General features: G+C 35.9%; 2 protein-coding genes across 2 annotated transcripts in view; both read left to right on the top strand.

The window, feature by feature from the left end:
* The window catches only part of LOC128226674 (uncharacterized), a 32,354-nt gene extending 15,540 nt beyond the window's left edge, over positions 1-16,814 (top strand). The window contains exons 4-7 of the mRNA XM_052936656.1: positions 3,162-3,371; positions 10,555-10,749; positions 14,662-14,846; positions 16,728-16,814. Of these exons, the coding sequence (XP_052792616.1) occupies positions 3,162-3,371; positions 10,555-10,749; positions 14,662-14,846; positions 16,728-16,814 (677 nt within the window). The remainder of the gene's footprint in view (positions 1-3,161; positions 3,372-10,554; positions 10,750-14,661; positions 14,847-16,727) is intronic.
* A 20-nt stretch (positions 16,815-16,834) lies between these two features.
* The window catches only part of LOC128226665 (uncharacterized), a 43,996-nt gene continuing 39,261 nt past the window's right edge, over positions 16,835-21,569 (top strand). The window contains exons 1-3 of the mRNA XM_052936647.1: positions 16,835-16,942; positions 18,788-18,946; positions 20,342-20,393. Of these exons, the coding sequence (XP_052792607.1) occupies positions 16,891-16,942; positions 18,788-18,946; positions 20,342-20,393 (263 nt within the window). The 5' untranslated portion in view covers positions 16,835-16,890. The remainder of the gene's footprint in view (positions 16,943-18,787; positions 18,947-20,341; positions 20,394-21,569) is intronic.

Below are 21,569 nucleotides of genomic sequence, written 5' to 3'. Positions count from 1 at the left end.
CAATGGTTTGTAGAGATCTATTATAAATAAAAAATTATGCTTTCCAGTGGTAAATAGAGATCTATTATATTCTTTCCAGTGGTTTTTAGAGATCTATGATATGCTTTCTGGTGGTTTATAGAGATCTATTATATGCTTTCTGGTGGTTTAATGGAGATCTATTATATGCTTTCTGGTGGTTTATAGAGATCTATTATATGCTTTCTGGTGGTTTAATGGAGATCTAGTATATGCTTTCCAGTGGTTTATAGAGATCTGTTATAAAAAAATAATTATGCTTTCCAGTGTTTTATAGAGATCTATTATATGCTTTCCAGTGGTTTATAGAGATCTATTATATGCTTTCCAGTGGTTTATAGAGATCTATTATATGCTTTCCAGTGGTAAATAGAGATCTATTATATGCTTTCAAGTGATTTGTAGAGATCTATTATATGCTTTTCAGTGGTTTATAGAGATCTATTATATGCTTTCCAGTGGTTATTAGAGATCTATTATATGCTTTCCAGTGGTTTAATGGAGATCTATCATATGCTTCCCCGTGGTTAATAGAGATCTATTATATGCTTTCCAGTGGTTTAATGGAGATCTATCATATGCTTCCCCGTGGTTTATAGAGATCTATTATAAGCTTTCCGGTGGTTTATAGAGATCTATTGTATGCTTTTCAGTGGTTTATGGAGTTGAATTATATGCTTTCTGGTGGTTTTAAAGAGTTTCATTATATTGGTTAGGGTGGTTTATAGAGATTTATCAGTTAAATAAAATTGATATTTCACTATATCAAACAGGGACACAATTTTTCAAGACATAATTCCTGAAAAAAACTTACTTTCACATATAGTTTGGCGTGCTTTTAAAAAACAACAGCATTAAGGTACAGACCAAGTTTCTCAGAAAAAAGTGAATGTTGGCCGATGTTTATGAAACTTGGAACAAACAATTGTCAATGACTGCTTGAATGCGGTGTATATTAATTGAAATAATCCTGTAGTAACTTTTTCGTTATATACTCATACTAAAATTATAAGCTTATTCATTCAGCATACAAAAAACAGGCCGTCAACCATTTCCTTTATTTTCCTATATTTTTGAGAAATTTCCTATATTTTTCAAAACCTCATATATTTCCTATATTTTGGATTTTTTTCCTAGATTTTTCTTGAAAAGTGGTGCTGGGATATGTTTGAAATCATTCAAAGGATTGATACTGCCTTTAGATATTGTTTATTTACAGTTTAAGACTGTCTTTATCCTCCAAACCATCACCATCATTCAGAATTGCTGTTGTACACCCTTGGTTATCCATCTGGACACCTTTGATGAAGAGTATGACAAACATCAAATCTTAATGGTGTCCACTTTGATGACCACAGTTGTGTTGCTGCAGCATTGTCTGCCTTGATGGAGAGGTTTAAAGGGGCTGTACTCTGTATGATGAAATAGAGAAAACTGACATAAGCTTGGTATCGATGTGTACAATGCATTGAAACTTACTTACTGAAGTACCACATAGTTTACAATTAATTTATTTTTTGCTGTTTTTTTTTGGTATTTTTCGCTTAAAAAAGATTACTAGGTATGTCTACCTAGTAGAATTCATTCCTTATGCGTGATTGGCTAGTCGATGTTATCACATGATATTACCAAGTTAGGTATACAGCTGAAATATTCCAACCGTTAAGGGTAAGCCCTTGTAGCACAGTGGATACAACACTGGACTGCACTTTTGGCGACCCCGGTTCGAACCCGGTCTCCGACTCGATTTTTTTTTACATTTTGGTATTTTTTTTACAATTATGGTATCAAAGAGTAAAATATTTTATTAAATAATTGTCCTGAGATTTGTAACAGAAAAAACTTTTTTTGGTGCCAATCTGGTGGTGTACAGTCCCTTTAAGGAATCTGGGTTAAGTAAAACACCAATTTTATGATTATAGCCAATAAACAAGTAAGTAAATGTTCACTTACATACCTATTAAAGTGGATTTTTCAACCTTAAAATTCCTAAATTTTGCCCAGAAAATGCCAAAACCTCCTATATTTTTGGACAAAATTTCGTACATTTTTTACTATATTTTCCCCAAAACTTGGTTGACGGCCTGAAAAAAATATATTCTGTTTTTTTTTTTATACAAAAAAAGCTGTAAAATTATATTGTTTCACAGTTTGTTTTATCAACGTTTGCACCAAAATGTATGTGTCTGCTTAGGGGGTGCTGTAAATCAACAAACTAAGGGATTATTTCAAAAAATAAACACTGTTAAAGTACAGTCATTGACAATAGTTTGTTCCAAGTTTCATGAAAATCACATTATTGGCGCTGACATTATTTTCTTTTCGGAGGAACGTGGTCATATACCTCAAATGTCATGTATCATTAAATTTTTTAGGCATATAATAAAAAGAATAATTGGTTCTTTTAGTGCAAGGTTGCGATATTATTTCACGTTATGAACACCCAAAGTGAATATTTTGCTCATGGCTACACCACTTCTGAAATAAACATTTTGGTGCTCACTCAGTAAAATATATAATGATCTTGTGCTGAAACAGTCAGTTTTACCCTCTATATCTTTGGTAGAATTGCTGCTAAAATTTCCAACCTCAAAGTGAGGAGCATGCACTTGAAGTGTAACTCTTATTTAAAATCACTATACATGCACATGTATGTAACAAACATAAATTTTGAGTGATATTAAACCTTAAACTTTAACTTACTTAAAATAATGCCTTTATGGAAAATATTAATTACTGATAACAAGATTGTAACCAAGTATCTGATAGCCGAAATCTGGCAAATATTAAATGACTGGTGGGTCCTTATAAAGATATATGGAGATTGGAGATGATCACGTCTCTAAAGGAAGAAATACTGTGTATTCTGCAATATTTCTTGCAAATTAAACACATTATCCTTCATGAAAACCATTGTTTACAATATTTATTCATCCTTTTTGGTAAATTAAAACAATTGTATTAATTATGGTACTTCCTATTTTGGAGTAAGAGTGCATCTTGAAGCAAAATCAGGTGCAATAAAAACTGGCAATATGAGTACCATGTTGACAAGGATCCTATGATGTGGTTTCTGGACATCATGAATATTCTTGTTTTTAGAGTGTTATCAAATAAGTCAATGTCACATTGTTTAATTGCAGTTAAGGGAATTTCAAAGCTATGTGCAGAGCACACTGAATACCAGGATGAGGTCGGCCAGGCCTTTTGTAAGCCTTGTCCAGCTGGGTCTAGCTGTAGAAGGGTGGGGAGATATACTTCCCTGTGCGTGGGGCAGATGTGTGGATGTGATGATGAGGGCTGTATTATTTTCCCTCCACAAAATTGCCCAAATTTGCAATTCTGCCATGAAGGTGAGATGTCTTTCTGAAAAAAATATTTATTTTGAGATGTTTGCTGTCATGTAAAGAAATAATTGTTGAGGTATTTTTCAAGCAAAACTTTCTTGGTTAATACCAGGACTAAGTACTCCATATATATCCTTTTAATGCCAAGAGCCAGGCAAGCTAGCTACTGGTACTGCCTTTCAGTATGACGCAGCCATGAATTGAATCAGCAACTATTCATGAAAAAGCAACCACTTTACTTTTGTACTGTTTTAACAGCAGGCCCCAATTTCTCGAAACTTCTTAAGTCCTTTATAACAGGATTCAAAAACTAAGGTCACTATTTTGGTTTTTCAATAACTTGCGTTATATTTACTTTGTTAAGACTTTATTTATATAACCACTTACACAAAATTGGAATGTTGCTCAGCAAATTACAAGACCTGATTAATTTATACATCTTTACTAACTTCTTGGCTTATAGCCTTCTGTAAGTCTCTTAGGATAGTGAATCAATTTTAACAAACCTGTTTAAAATTTAGTCAAAAGGGCTAGCTAGAATGGTAAAAATACTCGGACATTACGCCCTATTTATTATTTTTAATCGTACAGGTATGAACAGCTGTTTGATTTTATGTCGTAATGGGCTATTTTTGTGTATTTACGCCCATTACGACCCTTATCTGTAGCTCTGCAATCACCTTGATTTTACTAGATGGAGTATTCATAAAAAATAAAGTTTGATTAAAAATCCATCCAGAAGATTTCAAATTTTGCCTCCTGCTAAGAAAAAGTAAGAAAGGGCAATTACTCTGTAATAAGCTAAAATAGAGATACGGTTCCTGCACTTCATCTCACTAAGTTTTATCACTGTATTAAATTCCATTCAGTAGTTTTGAAGTTATGCTCCAGACAAGGGAAATTGCAACAGACAAACCAACCGACCACATGGTGACTAAAATAAGCACCCTTCATCAGTGGTCAAAATTAGCACAAGCCTGCGTGCCCTGTCAAATTCAGGTCAACTGCTTTATGGGCTTGCTCAAATTCTGGATTTTATATAGCAGGGCTTGTTAAAAAAGTAATGCAAAGCATTTAGATAAGAATCCGGGCTTGTTTATCCAAACAAGTAATTTTGATGACTGCTATTAACTTAGTTAAATGAAGTATAGTAAAAGGAATTAACAAATCCCAAGGCCCCAATTTCTTGAAACTTCTTAAGCTTAACAGGCTTTCAATTAGCAAAATATGAATTTTGATTAATGAAAAATGTTGTTAAGTGATTATCATAAAGATTATAAGTATCTTCCATGGCCGAGATTGTAAGATAGGTTCATTCCGACCCGAGCGTAGAGTGTTTTGCGGAAACGAGGTTTACGCAAAACACCCTGCGCGAGGGTCGGGATTAACCTATCTTACACTAGCGGCTGGTAGATGTTTTTTCTCCCACCTCATTTAAACAAAATTAAGTAAAAATGTATTATTTGCTGGAACTCTTTTGTGCTTAGTGAAAATAATTGCGTATTGATATACGATAGCACGTGGTTGTCATGGATATCCGCGCAGTGATCCAGTTAATGTTAATAGTCAAATCGGTCTTTTTAAATAGTTTAAATAGGAGAATGAAGCATTATTTCTTAAATGGTGCGTGAAAACTGTTTTTATGGTGACATTTGAAGCGAGAAATAATTAATCGCCATTCTAAATATTACCATTAAGACAAGATTTCCTTGATGGTACTGACGACAGTCTTCAACAAGGGAGGTTATTACAATGTGGTGACCATTAAAAGGAGTTCCATATGGGCATTTTATCTTCGCCCGTGGGCAAGATAAGAATATCTAGCATGGTTAAATTATTGGATCTACTTATCTGAGGTGGGAGAAATTCCTATCTAAAGTATAAAAACTCTTAACACTGTTTGTACCGGTACGATTAAAAAAAAATAGGGCATGTCAAGTTCTACCGAGTATTTTTTACCGTTTTACGCTAGCGGTTTTGACTGGTTTGTTGACAAATCGATACACTATCCTGACAGACTTATAGAAGGTTGTAAGCCAAGAAGCAAAGTACATGTAGTAAAAATGTTTTAATTAAATAAATCCGGACTTGTAATTAGCTGAGCAACATTTCAATTTTGTGTAAGTTCTTATATAATTTGTACTATAAAGTTCATTAAGTAAAATAAGTCATTCAATTTTGTAATTTATTGTATCAATACACTTTAGAAATCGCCATTACACTTTAATGAATACCCAAGGGTGTACCATACACTTTACTTGATTGCATAAGGGTGTAAAATACACTTTAAGTAAAAAAGTTATCTGTAGCTCTGTGATTTTGAATATAAATTCAGGCTTATTTATTGATAATGGATATATGTACAGTTTTAAGCTCACCTCAGCACCCTGAGCACAAAGTGCTGAGCTTCATGCTCAGTTTGAGCTATTGTGATAGGGTGGTTGTCCGTTTCATCAGTCGTCATTTTCCTTCAAACAACTTCTCCTAAAGCACAGGGACAATTTCAACCAAACTTTGCAAGAATGTTTCTAAGGTTGTCCTTTTCCATATTCCTTTAATAAAAGTGGTTCCATGCAGAACTTAAAAACTTTGAATATCTTCTTCTGCGAAATTGTTGGCTGATTTTCAACATTTTTTCAGGGAAATGCTCCTTCGGTGACCCAGTATCAAATTCTTTCACCCAATGTTGATTTGTAAAAAGCATGGCTTCTCCTCAGAATCCACTTGCCCGACCTAAAAATAGTTTCACAGAAATGATTTTTAAATGACCCTCTATCAAATTCCTTCAACTTATGTTGATTCGTAAAAAAAACATGGCCTCCAGCAGACAATGCGAAAACTTTTTTTCTTCACAGGACATTGCGACAGGTAAACACTGAAAGTTTACCTGTCGCACCAAATTCTTACCTGTCGCAATGTTACAAACAGTATTAAGTTACATCAGCCTAAACCTTGATTTTAAGCCTCTTATCTAAATAAGTTTTGTAATTCCCCATTATAACAGGTTTAGATCTTCTTGGTTAGATGTGACCAACTGTTATAAATTACAAAAAAGAAGCTAAACATCAGGTAAAAAAAATCTATATTTCGCATCTTAAGCCATATTTTTTTCCTCCCGAAAAAACTCATATCCGGTTCGTCTACCCATTGAGCAGCTAGATTTTACTCTTTTAATTCAACTTTAAATTAAAGATACAGAAAGGTGATAAAATATAACGAATTGTACTACAAGTGTAACTGAGTCTGATATAACAAATTAAATCATGACTATATTTAGAAATATTACCAAGAAATTACATTTAGTAGAAATATAACAAAATTGATTTGTTGTATGCAATCATTTATTCAAGCACCAACAGGGTTATTTGACAAAAATTAATTCTGAAATTAAACAGAATTTTTTTTCTCAATTTAAGTCATATTAAAAAGAGTTTGAAGTGCAGAATATTTTAAGTTCAAAATGTTAACTTTACAATGAAATAATTAGTTTTTAAAAGATATTTTAATGCACTGCTTCAATAAAGATGAAAGTATTTTTACACTCATTTTCCACTTTTATCTTTTATTCTCTACAAAAACACCTAAGTTTAAATTAACAGCAGTGTATGAAATAGTTAACTTCTTTTTCTACACAATTAGGCTCAGAAAATTTCTATGATCATTTTTACAGCTGTAATTTGTTTCACAGGTCCAAATAGCACTACTCTGATGTAAATTAAGACATGAAAGTATTCAAAGTTGAAATTTACAGTCGGATTTTTTTTTACACCTGTAAAATAAGAAATTCCGCCTGCACAATGAAAAATTACGCCTGTAAATATAAATGCTTTTCCTGCTCAAATTCATTTTCCAGGCGGTTTACACCTGTAAATGTGACTTTACTCCTCATTTACGGGTCTTTTACAGCTGTATTACAGTTGGAATTTTCGTACGGGTTAGAAGCTGAAAGTAAATTTTCTGAAAATTAAACTAATTTTTCACCGGACATTGTGACCAACCAAAACAAAAGTTTCGTCGGTCAAAATGGTAATATACCGGACATGTCCGACAGACATTCGCATTGTCTGCGCCAGGGAGCGGGGCTACTTTTTACTTTTGGACTTCATGGAAAGCTTTAAAAATCTTTTCTTCAGAATCAGCTGGCCTGGATAGTTGTAATATATTGAACCCATGTGCTCAGTGGTTTAACCAGGTTTTTATTGAAAACCGGGTTATTAGAATAAGTCATTGAGTGGCTGGTATCCACCCCAGAACTTAAGTTCGGATTAATGAATAGTATTGAAACTTAGTGTGCAGGTAGCTTATCTAAAAAGGAAGCCTTGTATTGGTTTTAAGGGGGTAAGGGTCAAGGTAAAGGTGACTAAATATAGCAAAAATGGTTTCTGCCCAAGGCTTAAAAAAATGATTTGGTTAGGGTAACATCCTTGATAGATATTGATGAAACTTGGTGTGTAGGTAGCTTATGGGAAGAGCTAGCTTGGGATTGCTTTTGAGGGGGGTGGGGCTAAGGTCAAGGTCGCCTGTTACTAAAAATAGAAAAATGGTTTCTGCCCAATAACTTTAGTTAGGATTGATAGATATTGAGGAAAGTTAGTGTGTAGGTAGCTTATGTGAAGAGCTAGCTTGGGATTGCTATTGAGGGGGGAGGGGCTAAGGTCAAGGTCACTGTTACTTAAAATAGAAAAATGGTTTCTGCCCAATAACTTTAGTTAGCATTGACAGATATTGATGAAACTTGGTGTGTATGTAGCTTATGTGAAGAGCTAGCTTGGGATTGCTTTTGAGTGGGGTGGGGCTAAGGTCAAGGTCACTATTACTTAAAATAGAAAAATGGTCAAGGTCACTGTTACTTAAAATAGAAAAATGGTTTCCACCCAATAACTTTAGTTAGCATTGACAGATATTGATGAAACTTGGTGTGTAGGTAGCTTATGGGAAGAGCTAGCTTGGGATTGCTTTTGAGGGGGGTGGGGCTAAGGTCAAGGTCGCCTGTTACTAAAAATAGAAAAATGGTTTCTGCCCAATAACTTAAGTTAGGATTGATAGATATTGAGGAAAGTTGGTGTGTAGGTAGCTTATGTGAAGAGCTAGCTTGGGATTGCTATTGAGGGGGGAGGGGCTAAGGTCAAGGTCACTGTTACTTAAAATAGAAAAATGGTTTCTGCCCAATAACTTTAGTTAGCATTGACCGATATTGATGAAACTTGGTGTGTAAGTTGCTTATGTGAAGAGCTAGCTTGGGATTGCTTTTGAGTGGGAAGGGGCTAAGGTCAAGGTCACTATTACTTAAAATAGAAAAATGGTCAAGGTCACTGTGACTTAAACTAGAAAAATGGTTTCTGCCCAATAACTTTAGTTAGCATTGACCGATATTGTTGAAATTTGGTGTGTAGGTAGCTTATGTACAGAGCTAGCTTGGGATTGCTTTTGAGGGGGGTGGGGCTAAGATCAAGGTCGCCTGTTACTAAACATAAAAATGGTTTCTGCCCAATAACATAAGTTAGCATTGATAAATATTGATGAAACTTAGTGTGTAGGTAGCTTATGTGAAGAGCTAGCTTGGAATTGCTTTTGAGTGGGGAGGGGCTAAGGTCAAGGTCACTGTTACTTGAAATAGAAAAATGTTTTTTGCCCAATAACTTTAGTTAGGATTGATAGATATTGACGAAATTTTTGTGTGTAGGTACTAGTAGCTTATGTGAAGAGCAAGCTTGGAATTTTTTTTTTGAGGGGGGTGGGGTCAAGGTCACTGTTACTAAAAATAGAAAAATGGTTTCTGCCCAATAACTTTAGTTAGCATTGATAGATATTGATGAATTTAGAGCGAAGGTAGCTTATGTGAAGAGCTAGCTTGGGAGGTGGGGTCAAGGTCACTGTTCCTAAAAATAGAAAAATGTTTTTCTGCCCAACAACTTAGGTAGAATTGATGGATAGTGATGAATCTTAGTGTGAATATAGCTTATATGAAGCTGCAGATTGAACTTGCTCATACAACAAATTAATTGGCTATAATTTCTGATTGTTTAGACTTTATATAAGAATTTTATTCTCATCATTGGAGAATGGTGTTAAAGTTATATTCTGTAAATGGCATTAAAAGTTGGGTTTCTTTGGTTGGTTTTTAAGTTTTTTTTAGCAACTGACAATAAAAACGGTAGAGTCGGCCCCTATTTCCTAGGTAGGGTTGGGTAACCCGAAACGAATGTTAGTGTTTTTAGGCCCAAAAACGTAACTTTATATTGATAGTTAGTGAAATAATTAACCCAGTGAGTTATTAAGGAAGCTTATGTGAAGAACTAGTTTGAGATTGCTTTTTAAGGGGGTTTGAGTCAAGGTCATCTTTATCCTCCCGTTTCATTCATCCATAACTTGGCTTTTAATGTATTCATTCATAAAACACCGGAACTTAAGTGAATCTACAATTAGGTCATTAACTAGGAATTGTGTCAATACAGAAAAAAAGGTTGCATTAAATACCCCTCTTTGACCGCAACGTCATTTGCTACTTGGCCTTCTCTGACGTTGAACCTCTTCGGAAAATAGCCTAGGGTGTTTCAATTGATCATTCGAAGCAAAATATTGCCTTCCGACGTAGCATTTATGACGTAATTTATCACGTGGTATACACACACTGGAGTCTGTCTGTCTGGTTGTCTGTGTCTGGGATGTAGCTTGGTCATGCACAGAGGGATTTTAAAATATTATGGAACATGTGTTTTGTAAATAAAGTGATGTGGCCCGTGCAAGACCCATGACCCTACCTCAAAGTTCAAGGTCACACTGAGTTGAATCATTATGAAATGCTACATATGCACAAAGAGTATTGTTGGTTGTGTCCAGGCTGTAATTTTGTCATGCAATTGCATGGAATTTACAATTTGTTCCCTTTTGTGAATCATTCATAATTTCCAATGAAAGCCTAATGTTTATGATAAAAAAAAAAAAAAAAAACATTAATATTTATGAACTTTTGTTGCTGTATAACATATAGCAAATTATATGGGTTATTCATTATTTACATTACTCATCTTCAAAACGATTTTATGATCAATTCACAATTTTGGCCACAACATGGATGTTATTCAATAAATGGTACTGATTTAAATTTGATTTAGCTACACTACAATTATATACAGAAAAATGAATCATGTATATCATTCCATATATTTCTTGTTGATCATGATTTCAGGACGGTCCTATTTTTGTCCATTTGGCTACCAGAGTGATGGTGTTACCTGCGTTGCATGTCCCCTTCACAGGGAATGTACAAAAAGCGTTGACGTGGGCAATTGCGTAAATGGTTACTGGTGTGGATGGAGTGGGCGAACAGCTGCTAGGCTTAGGGAACCTTGCCTTGAGATTGAGAGGAAGGTCTGTGTAGATGGTAGGTTTCAGTTCTAGTTTTCAGTGCATGTATTTTTCTTGGATTTCCTAAAAATCTACTCGCCCCTGCACAAAATATACTTGCTCTACATATTTAACAGACACAATCAGTGCTTGATTATTGTAACAGCATTTTTTAACTGCGTGATTAAATTAAACAGAAGAAGAGAACCAGACTGTGACAGTCTATTAGCGTTTTTTTATCGTTTACAAACTATTAAAAACATTCTTATAATTAATTTAATAATCATTTTATAATTCAATTAATTATTATAATTAGATTGCTTCCATTCCCTGACACTTCATCTTCAATGTATAATCAGTTAAACTGAATGCAGTTTATGTGCATTTGATAAAAAATTATACTTTCCCATCATGACGTCATATTTCCGAGTTCAGTTTGACTGTTTTTACATTGGTGTTTTTCCACAATAATTAGGTTTTCGAAAATGAAATGGATTCATGTTTTAATTTAGAGAATCTTACTCGCCCGGGCGAACAAGTTTGATTGAATTTATACTCGTCCGACCTCGATATTCACTTGCAAATGCAAGCGGGCGAGTGGATTTATCAACACCTGGCTAATAGATTTAGGAGACTATGAATTAATTGCTAGATTTTCATTTCCACATGCCTCCTTTTTTTCCACTGCCCCTGAAATTTATTAACTCGAATTGTCTTTATTTGCCTATCGGCCTGGTACTTTCCAGAAACAGTGATTAATTCATACCTTGACAGTGTTGATGTATAACATTCACTTGTTACTATTGTGTTCATGGTTCATTTAGGAACGCATGTATATGGTCCCTTATGCAATAAGAAAGAGCATGAACACATTACATTCAATGGTGAAATTATCATTTCTTTTTAATAAATTTATATTGGCCTTAGTTTTTTTGTATATGAGCGGAATTGCACGATTTTGGGCCCTCGGACATAATTATTACAAAAGAAATAATCATTAACAAAAAATGCCAAAAATAATGATTTTTTCTATGTAAATCAATTTCTTCCTGACTTCTTTCTTTTTAAGGTTTGTCATTGGTGCATCATTTTCTCGACAATTTCTGACCATTGGTTTAAGCATGTTTCCATAGCAACCATGGATTTCGTCACGACATATTTTGACTGGATTGATAGTCTATGTTTAAAATGGCCAAATGTATTAAAAATACAAAAATGATTCATTATTTTTATCTTAATTTATGTTCCTTAAAGATTCTTTGATAAGAAAATAATTTAAATTATAAGCTAGTTGTAATATTGATATTTTACATGATCTCACTTGTAAACATGTAACTTACGCAAATTAAGTGATATCATCATGAAAATTTCAGATGATCTTTCTGAAATTACATGGCATTCAAATACCTTAAAACATTGTAATAGCAAAAATATGTCCGAAGGCCCAGAATCGCGCGATTTGGCTCATATATTCTTCCATCTTCATGAACAGAACAAGATACTCAAACTCATATTTGGGGCCATTGTCAGAAACAACCAATACTCACTACGCTATGCTCCGTCGTGCACCGTGGGCAATATGGTTAGGAAAATCTCGTAATCATGAGTAATTAATGAGGCAGTTTCATTGGTTCGCAAAGTACCAGATGCTTTCGGTTAAAAAATATTCTGCTGATTGCCGGTGTTGAACCAGGTCCGCCTTCTCAGTTAAATGGCGTATGTCATTGTGGGGATCAAACTTGTAGTATCGTAAGAACATGTAGAGGGTTCGCTTTTGGGTTCCTTCGGTCAAAGGTCAAGGTCACCATTACATAAAATAGAAATTTGGATTCGGGGGATTTATTTGAGTTTCGTTCATCATATGGACACCAAAGAAAGTGTAAAAACATGTAGAAATCTCGCTTGAGAGTGCTTTTGGGTCTGTTCCGCCAAAGGTCAAGGTCAACGTAACTAAATATAGAAATTTTATTTCCATTGAATAAATACAGTTTCTTTCATCATATGGACACCAAACTCATTGTATATTAAGAACATACAGAGAGCTTGCTTAGGATAATGCTTTTAGGTCCGTTCCCTCAAAGGTCAAGGCTACTGTTACTTAATATAGAAATTTTGTTCTGCCAAATAAACTACACATTCTTAAATCAGTGTGTGTTATAATACCATGTGATAAATTGGGTCATAAAAGCTAAGTCAGAAGGCAATATTTTGCTTCGAATAAAGACTTTAAACAAAGATTACTTCACTATTTCTTCACCATTTTAAATAAAAAATAGCGCAGTTTATGCCGATAACGGAACCCCGCCTTCGGTCTTTTACCAGAGTTGATTGACTTTTTTATTGCTTTTGACAGGCACTTTTTTATATTTTAAACCAGGTTTTCAAAAAGTCAAACCTGGTTATACGAATGAAGTATGCCATTGTTGGGGTGGGCCGGCATTAGGTTTGACATATGGTGACGAAACTGTTATATAGAAAGAGTTTTTAGAGACCTTTCATGGGACTTCCTTGGGGCCATTAGGATCAAGGTCAAAGTCACTAATACTAAAAATAGAAAAATGGTTGGTACTGCATTTTTTTGACATAGTGCAACCAATTTTAGTATATAGGAAGAGTTTATAGAGACCTTTCATGTGATTGCATTTTGGGCTTCGAGAGACATGGTCACTTTTTCTAAATTAGAAAATGGATAATAATGAATAACTTTAGTTAGGGTTGACCAAACATGATATATAGAAATATAAGGAGTAAATGGAGACCTTAAAATTGATTGTGTTTGGGGCCTCTAAGGTCAAGGTCACTGTTACTTTAAATATATTTTGTTTGGGACTGTATAACTTCAGGGTCGGCCTATTGCTTATAACTTGGTATATACATGTACATGTAGGAAGGGTTTATTGAGACCTTTTACGGGATTGCATTTGGGGCCCATAGAGTCTAAGTAACTGTTTCTAAAAATAGAAAAACTGTAGGTACTGAATAACTTTAGTTAGAGTTGACATATTGCAACCAAACTTGGTACATAGGAAGAGTTTATGGAAACCTATTATGGGACTACATTTAGGACCCCTAGGGTCAAGGTCACTGTTACTAAAAATGAAAAAAAACAAAACAGTTGGAACTGAATATTTTTAGTTCGGTTGACATGTTGTTACCAAACTTGGCATGTAGGAAGAGTTTAAAGAGAACTTAATGGGATTGTGTTTTGGGCCCCCGGGGTCAAGGTCAATTTCACTGTTTCTAAAATTAGAAAAAACAAAAACAGTTTAAACTCAATTTCTTTAGTTAGGATATACAGACATTGACCAAAGTTGGTAAAGTTGGGATCATGTTTAGGGTCCCTAAGGTCAAAGTCACTTTCACTAAAAAAAGAATTTAAAGCAGTTGAAACTGAATAAATTTAGTTTGGGTTGACATATTGTGGCCAAACTTTGTTGGGAAGAGTTTCTGGAAGCTTTTCAGGGGATTGCATTTCGGGCCCCCCTAGGGTCAAGGTCATGGGTACTGTTCATACAAATAGAAAAATAATTGAAGTTCTATTATATATCTTTAGTTTTGGTTGACATACTTTGACCAAACATGGTATATAGGCAGAATTCATGGGGATATTTTATGGAACTGCATTTGTGGCTCATAATGGTCAATGTCACTGTAACAAAAAGAAAACTGAAGAAAAGGATTGAAACTGAATATTTTTAGTAAGGGTTCAGTATGTTTAATCCAAATAAAATAGAGATGTTAATTACTAAAATTGAGATGTTACTGACTATAACTTACTTAGTTTTTTAGTTTTTAGTTTCTTCAATTTAGTTGTTTTTTTTATCTTTTACTCACTTGTTTTAATTACCTTAAAATTAACGGGATTTATAATACAGCGTTTCCATTTTTAATTGTTTATTGCCTGTACACATCACAGAGATGAATAATCTGCTTAGTCTTGAATTTGCAGGTCTTTTGGATTTCTGTCATTTAGGGACATACAAAGATGATCAGGGCAATTGTGTTCCCTGCCCTGCTGGCTATGCCTGTCATTTTACAGGCAGTAAGCCTATACCTTGCACCCCAAGATTCATGTGTTTTGGGTACCAACCACATATATGGGCCCATGTCCAGCAGGAAGTTATTGTATTAATGGTGAGTTAATATGTCTCAGTTTTAGATTTCTCGATTTTCTTCTTATCCCCTGCCAGAGGTTTTGGCAGGGTTGTGGTCATTGTGTGGGGGTTCATATTGTTTTTTCCTCAAGTTGTTTGTCTGTGTGTATGTCTGTCTGTCACAAATTGTGTCTGTTCCATATCTTATGAACCACTTTTTTGAAATAGATTGCCCCTTTATGTTCACCATATGGAGACGATGTGCCGAGCGCATGTTGCAACCAGTTTGGTTTAAGGACAAAGTCAGGTCACATCAAGTCTACAGTTGTAACTCATGCTTGAACCTTAGCACTGGTTATTACATGATCAAAATATTATGTTTAGTGTAGAAAGGATCTAGGCACCAGATTATCCAAAATCACCATAATTATACAGTATTTCCTCAAAGCCTAGAATTGTCAATTCAAGCTGTAGAATGTATTTGATAATTCATTATTTTACATGATCTAAAGAATATAGGCAACAATCATGTCATCTCATTTGCTGCCTCAGCTGCGTTCCTTTATTTGGATTAAGCCAGACTGGTTTTTCAGTGCACCTTGCAAGTGACATGAGCGTATCACCCACTAACATGTCAATAAGGGTTTAAGCCAATGCCCTTTCATTTTCAGCAGTGGTTACATGGGTGAAAGTTTTCCGTATTAATACGGAATTCTGTATTTTCCGTCTTCTCAGGGATCATTTTTCTAAATCGTGTAAATCCGGGGAATTTTTCTGGGGGTGGAGGGGGTACCCCAAACCCCATTATCAACATCGCGATCTACTCAAAATCGAAGATAAAACAAAGTTAAATTTTCTGGTTTCCCAATTTCGTTCTATAAATAGCGTTGCCATAAGTGGTAAAATTCTGTCGGCGATATCAGCCGAACGTTTCCGAAAATAGTCGTTTCTTTTCGTAAAAAAAGAATTGTCATTCCAATCTTCTCCGAATAACCTTGGCAGTTTCCGCGCCAACAAAAACTTGGATGGCGGAAAAAGCCGGTTTTCGCCGAATATTTACAGTCAGTATCCTTTACGACTTTACGACATACCACAAATTGGAGGCAAAAAATAAACAATGAAATAAATCGAAATACTGCTGTCAAAATTGAACAATGAAGTTTGTACCCCCAGGGTATAATACTAAAGAGCTTGATTGATTAAAAGACAGGAAAGGCTTTGAAATGTGTTTTAAAATGCTTAATTCCTGGAGCTTCCGGGGGCTTCCAGCCCCCTGGACCCCTGGACCCACCATGGGCCCTGAGGCACCATGGCCCCAGCTTAATTTTTCAGTATTTTGAAAATTTGCAACTTTCACCCATGTGGTTCTCTCTTTTATAAGTTTCAATCACTGATGTCTGTAGGGCTCTATGTCTACATTGTTTTGCAGCAGTTTTCAACTTGCACTGTCTGTCCTTTTCAGAAGTCATTTGCTTGAAGTTTTTACGCAAACTGCTATATATTTCAACAAAATAGAGTTATGTTTTTATAGACTGATTTACTTAAAACATATGTCAGATTGGGAAATATTTATGTATGGTACAGTAAAACCTTGTTGGCTTGTACTCCTAGGGACCAAAAATACATTGAGCCTCAAAAATTCAAGCCAAGCTGGAATGCTTACATTCAGTATTAAAAAATCGGTCCTTAATACATCCTGCAGTCCAACTCACTGAGGAATTTTTAGCCAAGCAAGTTCGAGCCCAGGGGTTTGACTGTATGAAAGAATTTAAATACTGATAATACAAGAATGATAAAATGTATATATTTGGTTTGTTTATTGGTGGTCGGCCTTTGCCATGTGGAGCTGGATATTACATGCCTTACGATATGAGTGTCGCCCTTTCCGAAACCTGTCTTGACTGCCATAACATTGTTGAAGACAACTGGTATTCGATTGACTGCCTACCATGCCCCGCCGGAGAGTACTGCCAAGGATTGGCCTGGTTACTCCCAGCGGGGTGTGTAGCCCTGGCTATGTGTGTCCTGAGAGATCAGAACAACCCCAGCCCTGTACAGCAGGCTATTATTGCCCTACAACAAGGATGACAGAATCTGATTTAGTTCCCTGCCCTCCAGGCTTCTTTTGTCCAGAAGGTGAGTTCTATTACTTCAATGTCAAATAAGAAATAGTTTATTACACCGGGCATATCCTAGGACATAGTTTGTCAAAATTGTGAATATGAATCTATATTCATCCTGCCTTGTTATGCTTTACCTGTGAATTGGTCAGAAGATGGGGAATAGTAAAATATTAAGCCCACATGTTCACTTTGATGAAACTGTTTGTCACATGAAGAACTCCATTTGGACCTTCATATTGTGTGCAAGACACATGTGTATCTCCATTTTACCTTCATACTGTGTGCAAGTAACATGTGTAGCTTCGTTTGGACCTTCATATTGTGTACAAGTCACATGTGTAGCTCCTTCTGTACCTTCATACTGTGTGCAAGTTACATACATGTGTAGCTCCATTTGTACCTTCATATTGTGTGCAAGCCACATGTGTAGCTCTGTTTGCACCTTCATACTGTGTGCAAGTCACATGTGTAGCTCCATTTGTACCTTCATATTGTGTGCAAGTCACATTTGTACCTTCATATTGTGTGAAGTCACATTTGTAGCTCCATCTTTACCTTTATTTTGTGTGCAAGACACATGTGTAGCTCCATCTTTACCTTCATTTTGTGTGCAAGTCACATGTGTACCTTTATATTGTGTGCAAGTCACATGTGTAGCTCCATCTTTACCTTCCTTTTTATACAAGTCACATGTGTACCTTCATATTGTGTGCAAGTCACATTGGTACCTTCACATTGTGTGCAAGTCACATTTGCACCTTCATATTGTGTGCAAGTCACATTTGCACCTTCATATTGTGTGCAAGTCACATTTGTACCTTCATATTGTGTGCAAGTCACATTTGCACCTTCATATTGTGTACAAGTCACATGTGTAGCTCCATCTTTACCTTCATTTTGTGTACAAGTCACATTTGTACTTTCATATTGTGTGAAAGTCACATTTGTAGCTCCATCTTTACCTTCATATTGTGTGCAAGTCACATGTGTAGCTCCATCTTTACCTTCATTTTGTGTGCAAGTCACATGTGTAGCTCCATCTTTACCTTCATTTTGTGTGCAAGTCACATGTGTACCTTCATATTGTGTGCAAGTCACATGTGTACCTTCATATTGTGTGCAAGTCACATGTGTACTTTCATATTGTGTGAAAGTCACATTTGTAGCTCCATCTTTACCTTCATATTGTGTGCAAGTCACATGTGTAGCTCCATCTTTACCTTCATTTTGTGTGCAAGTCACATGTAGCTCCATCTTTACCTTCATTTTGTGTACAAGTCACATTTGTACCTTCATATTGTGTGCAAGTCACATGTGTACCTTCATATTGTGTGCAAGTCACATGTGTACTTTATATTGTGTGAAAGTCACATGTGTACTTTCATATTGTGTGAAAGTCACATTTGTAGCTCCATCTTTACCTTCATATTGTGTGCAAGTCACATGTGTAGCTCCATCTTTACCTTCATTTTGTGTGCAATTCACATATGTAGCTCCATCTTTACCTTCATTTTGTGTACAAATCTCATTTGTACCTTCATATTGTGTGCAAGTCACATGTGTACTTTCATATTGTGTGCAAGTCACATGTGTACCTTTATATTGTGTGCAAATCACACTTGTACCTTCATATTGTGTGCAAGTCACATTTGCACCTTCATGTTGTGTGCAAGTCACATGTGTAGTTCCCTCTTTACCTTCATTTTGTGTGCAAGTCGCATTTGTACCTTCATGATGTGTGCACTCGTCACATTTGTACCTTCATATTGTATGCAAGTCCTTTTTGAAACACAGGTCATCTTTTATTTCTTGGAGTATCTTAATTATACAGAATGTTAACTTTTTTGTTCTCCTGTAGGTTCATCCCAGCCATCTCCATGTGCACCAGGTACATATGCCCCTGGACAGAACCATACAACATGTATCATCTGTCCGGTTGGGTTTTACTGTATAGAACAGGCTGTAACTATGGTCCCTTGTCCGTGGAAAATTTACTGCAAGCTGGGAAGTAGTGCTCGTAAGTCACAGTTCTGAAATGAGATACATGCTATAGTACCAGTGTTTTTTTGTGCAATTTACTGCCTTTTAAAGGCTGTTTAGAAAAAAAATCTTAAAGAGTAGGCAGGCCATTTTTGTGGTGCTGTTTTATAGACACAGAAACTTTACTTCATCAGATTATGCCAATGCACAAGGAAATAATGGTTCTTCAAAGGTTTGTGCTTTACCTTTAAGTACACTCAAGTTAGACCCGCTTTCCTCAATCACTCTGAGGGGTAAAGTCGATGATCGCTGGTTTCCTCCGAGGGTAAAATTTTCCCTCACTGAAATCTCCACCGCAGAGTTTAATATAAGTGTTAGCGTTTGAAATTGTCAAATTTTATGTCCCACAGCAGAACTTTTGAGTCAAATTATAGTAACAAGTATTAATTTTTGTTCAGAATTAATTTGTAAAAATGATTATGTATATTGTAAATTTTAAAAGTTTTGGACCACAGTTTAATTTGTATTTGTGTGTAATGCCAATTGAATATTGTCTTGACTTGTGAATAATATACATTGAATCATTGATGTATTGCATACATGTGTTTATAATGCATCGAATTACAGACAACATTATCACGATTCTGAACCATGACCTCTGACATCACGGGCTTGATCAATACAATATAGAATACAATTATATGCTATTTATTATTAGTGGTTAAAAAAAGCTTAGCCAGGATCATGACATGTAAGGTAATTTTTCGCCAAAAATGAGGCAAGAAGGATGTCAACCATGCACTGTGAACTTTGAATGGGTGTTTGACCTCGTGATTTTCAGAAAATGTTTAATCAGTAAGCTAGCCTTTTTTGGATGAAATCTGTTTATCAACGTTTTAAGTCATAAGCAAGACACAATTATAAGATGCATGTGCAAATAGTGTAATACAACTGCATTCTTGTGGCAAGCTAATGAATCATGTGAAATGGTAGAGGAAAAACAATAACAGCAATGTACTGTAGCCATCATAAACAAAATTATCCTAAGCGTACATTCTTATCAAATATCCGCAAAGTTTCACAGAATAAACCCCTCCGAGGAACGCGAAGTTTGTATTTCTTCAATGGACAGATCACCTCCGAGGGCCTTAAATTAAATTTCTGATGAACACAGACAGTAGATAATTTCATTGTGTTGGCCGTGATTAATCACAAAAATCCCAAAAATCTGCGGAGGGAAAAATGGGTCTACCTTGTTCAGTGTACTGTACATTTGGATGTTATTTATAGTATAGGCCCATACAACAGAGGGATTGATACTGCATCAAATTTTAAAAGTTAAATGCATCTGTTTTTATATTTTTTAAAAGTTCCTTTTAATGAGCAGAATAATAAAAATTTTTATACAGTATTGTTTTGTGTCCTTTTTCAGCTGTTTGTGACTTACTGCCGCACGGATCAGAGGGCACTAATGTTTCCATCAGGTAAGGCTACCTTAATACATGTTTCCATTAGGTAAGGCTGAATTGGAACATGTTTTAATCAGGTAAGGCCTCATCAGAGGGCACAAATATTTCAATAAGGGGATGCTACATTGATACATGCTTCCATCAGGTAAGGCCACATCGATTTATGGATCAGAGGGCACTAGTGTTTCCATCAGGTAAGGCCACATTGATGTATGGATCAGAGGGCACTAGTGTTTCCATCAGGTAAGGCCACATTGATGTATGGATCAGAGGGCATTTAAGTTTCCATCAGGTAAGGCCACATTGATGCATGGATCAGAGGGCACTTAAGTTTCCATCAGGTAAGGCCACATTGATGTATGGATCAGAGGGCACTTAAGTTTCCATCCAGTAAGGCCACATTGATGTATGGATCAGAGGGCACTAGTGTTTCCATCAGGTAAGGCCACATTGATGCATGGATTGGAGGGCACTAGTGTTTCCATCAGGTAAGGTCACATTGATGCATGGATTGGAGGGCACTAGTGTTTCCATCAGGTAAGGCCACATTGATGCATGGATTGGAGGGCACTTAAGTTTCCATCAGGTAAGGCCACATTGATGTATGGATTGGAGGGCACTAGTGTTTCCATCAGGTAAGGCCACATTGATGCATGGATCAGAGGGCACTAGTGCTTCCATCAGGTAAGGCCACATTGATGTATGGATCAGAGGGCACTAGTGTTTCCATCAGGTAAGGCCACATTGATGTATGGATTGGAGGGCACTAGTGTTTCCATCAGGTAAGGCCACATTGATGTATGGATCAGAGGGCACTAGTGTGTCCATCAGGTAAGGCCACATTGATGCATGGATCAGAGGGCACTAGTGTTTCCATCAGGTAAGGCCACATTGACGTATGGATCAGAGGGCACTTAAGTTTTCATCAGGTAAGGTCACATTGATGTATGGATTGGAGGGCACTAGTGTTTCCATCAGGTAAGGCCACATTGATGTATGGATCAGAGGGCACTAGTGTTTTCCATCAGGTAAGGCCACATTGATGCATGGATTGGAGGGCACTAGTGCTTCCATCAGATAAGGCCACATTGATGCATGGATTGGAGGGCACTAGTGCTGCCATTAGGTTAGGCAAGATTGATACATGGATTGGAGGGCACTTAAGCTTGCATCAGGTTTGGCCACATTGAT

Source organism: Mya arenaria, chromosome 1, assembly GCF_026914265.1.
Source record: "Mya arenaria isolate MELC-2E11 chromosome 1, ASM2691426v1".
In the NCBI taxonomy this organism is placed as follows: domain Eukaryota; kingdom Metazoa; phylum Mollusca; class Bivalvia; order Myida; family Myidae; genus Mya; species Mya arenaria.
The sequence above is the reverse complement of the archived record's forward strand: the minus strand, read 5'-3'. Positions and strand labels throughout refer to the sequence as shown.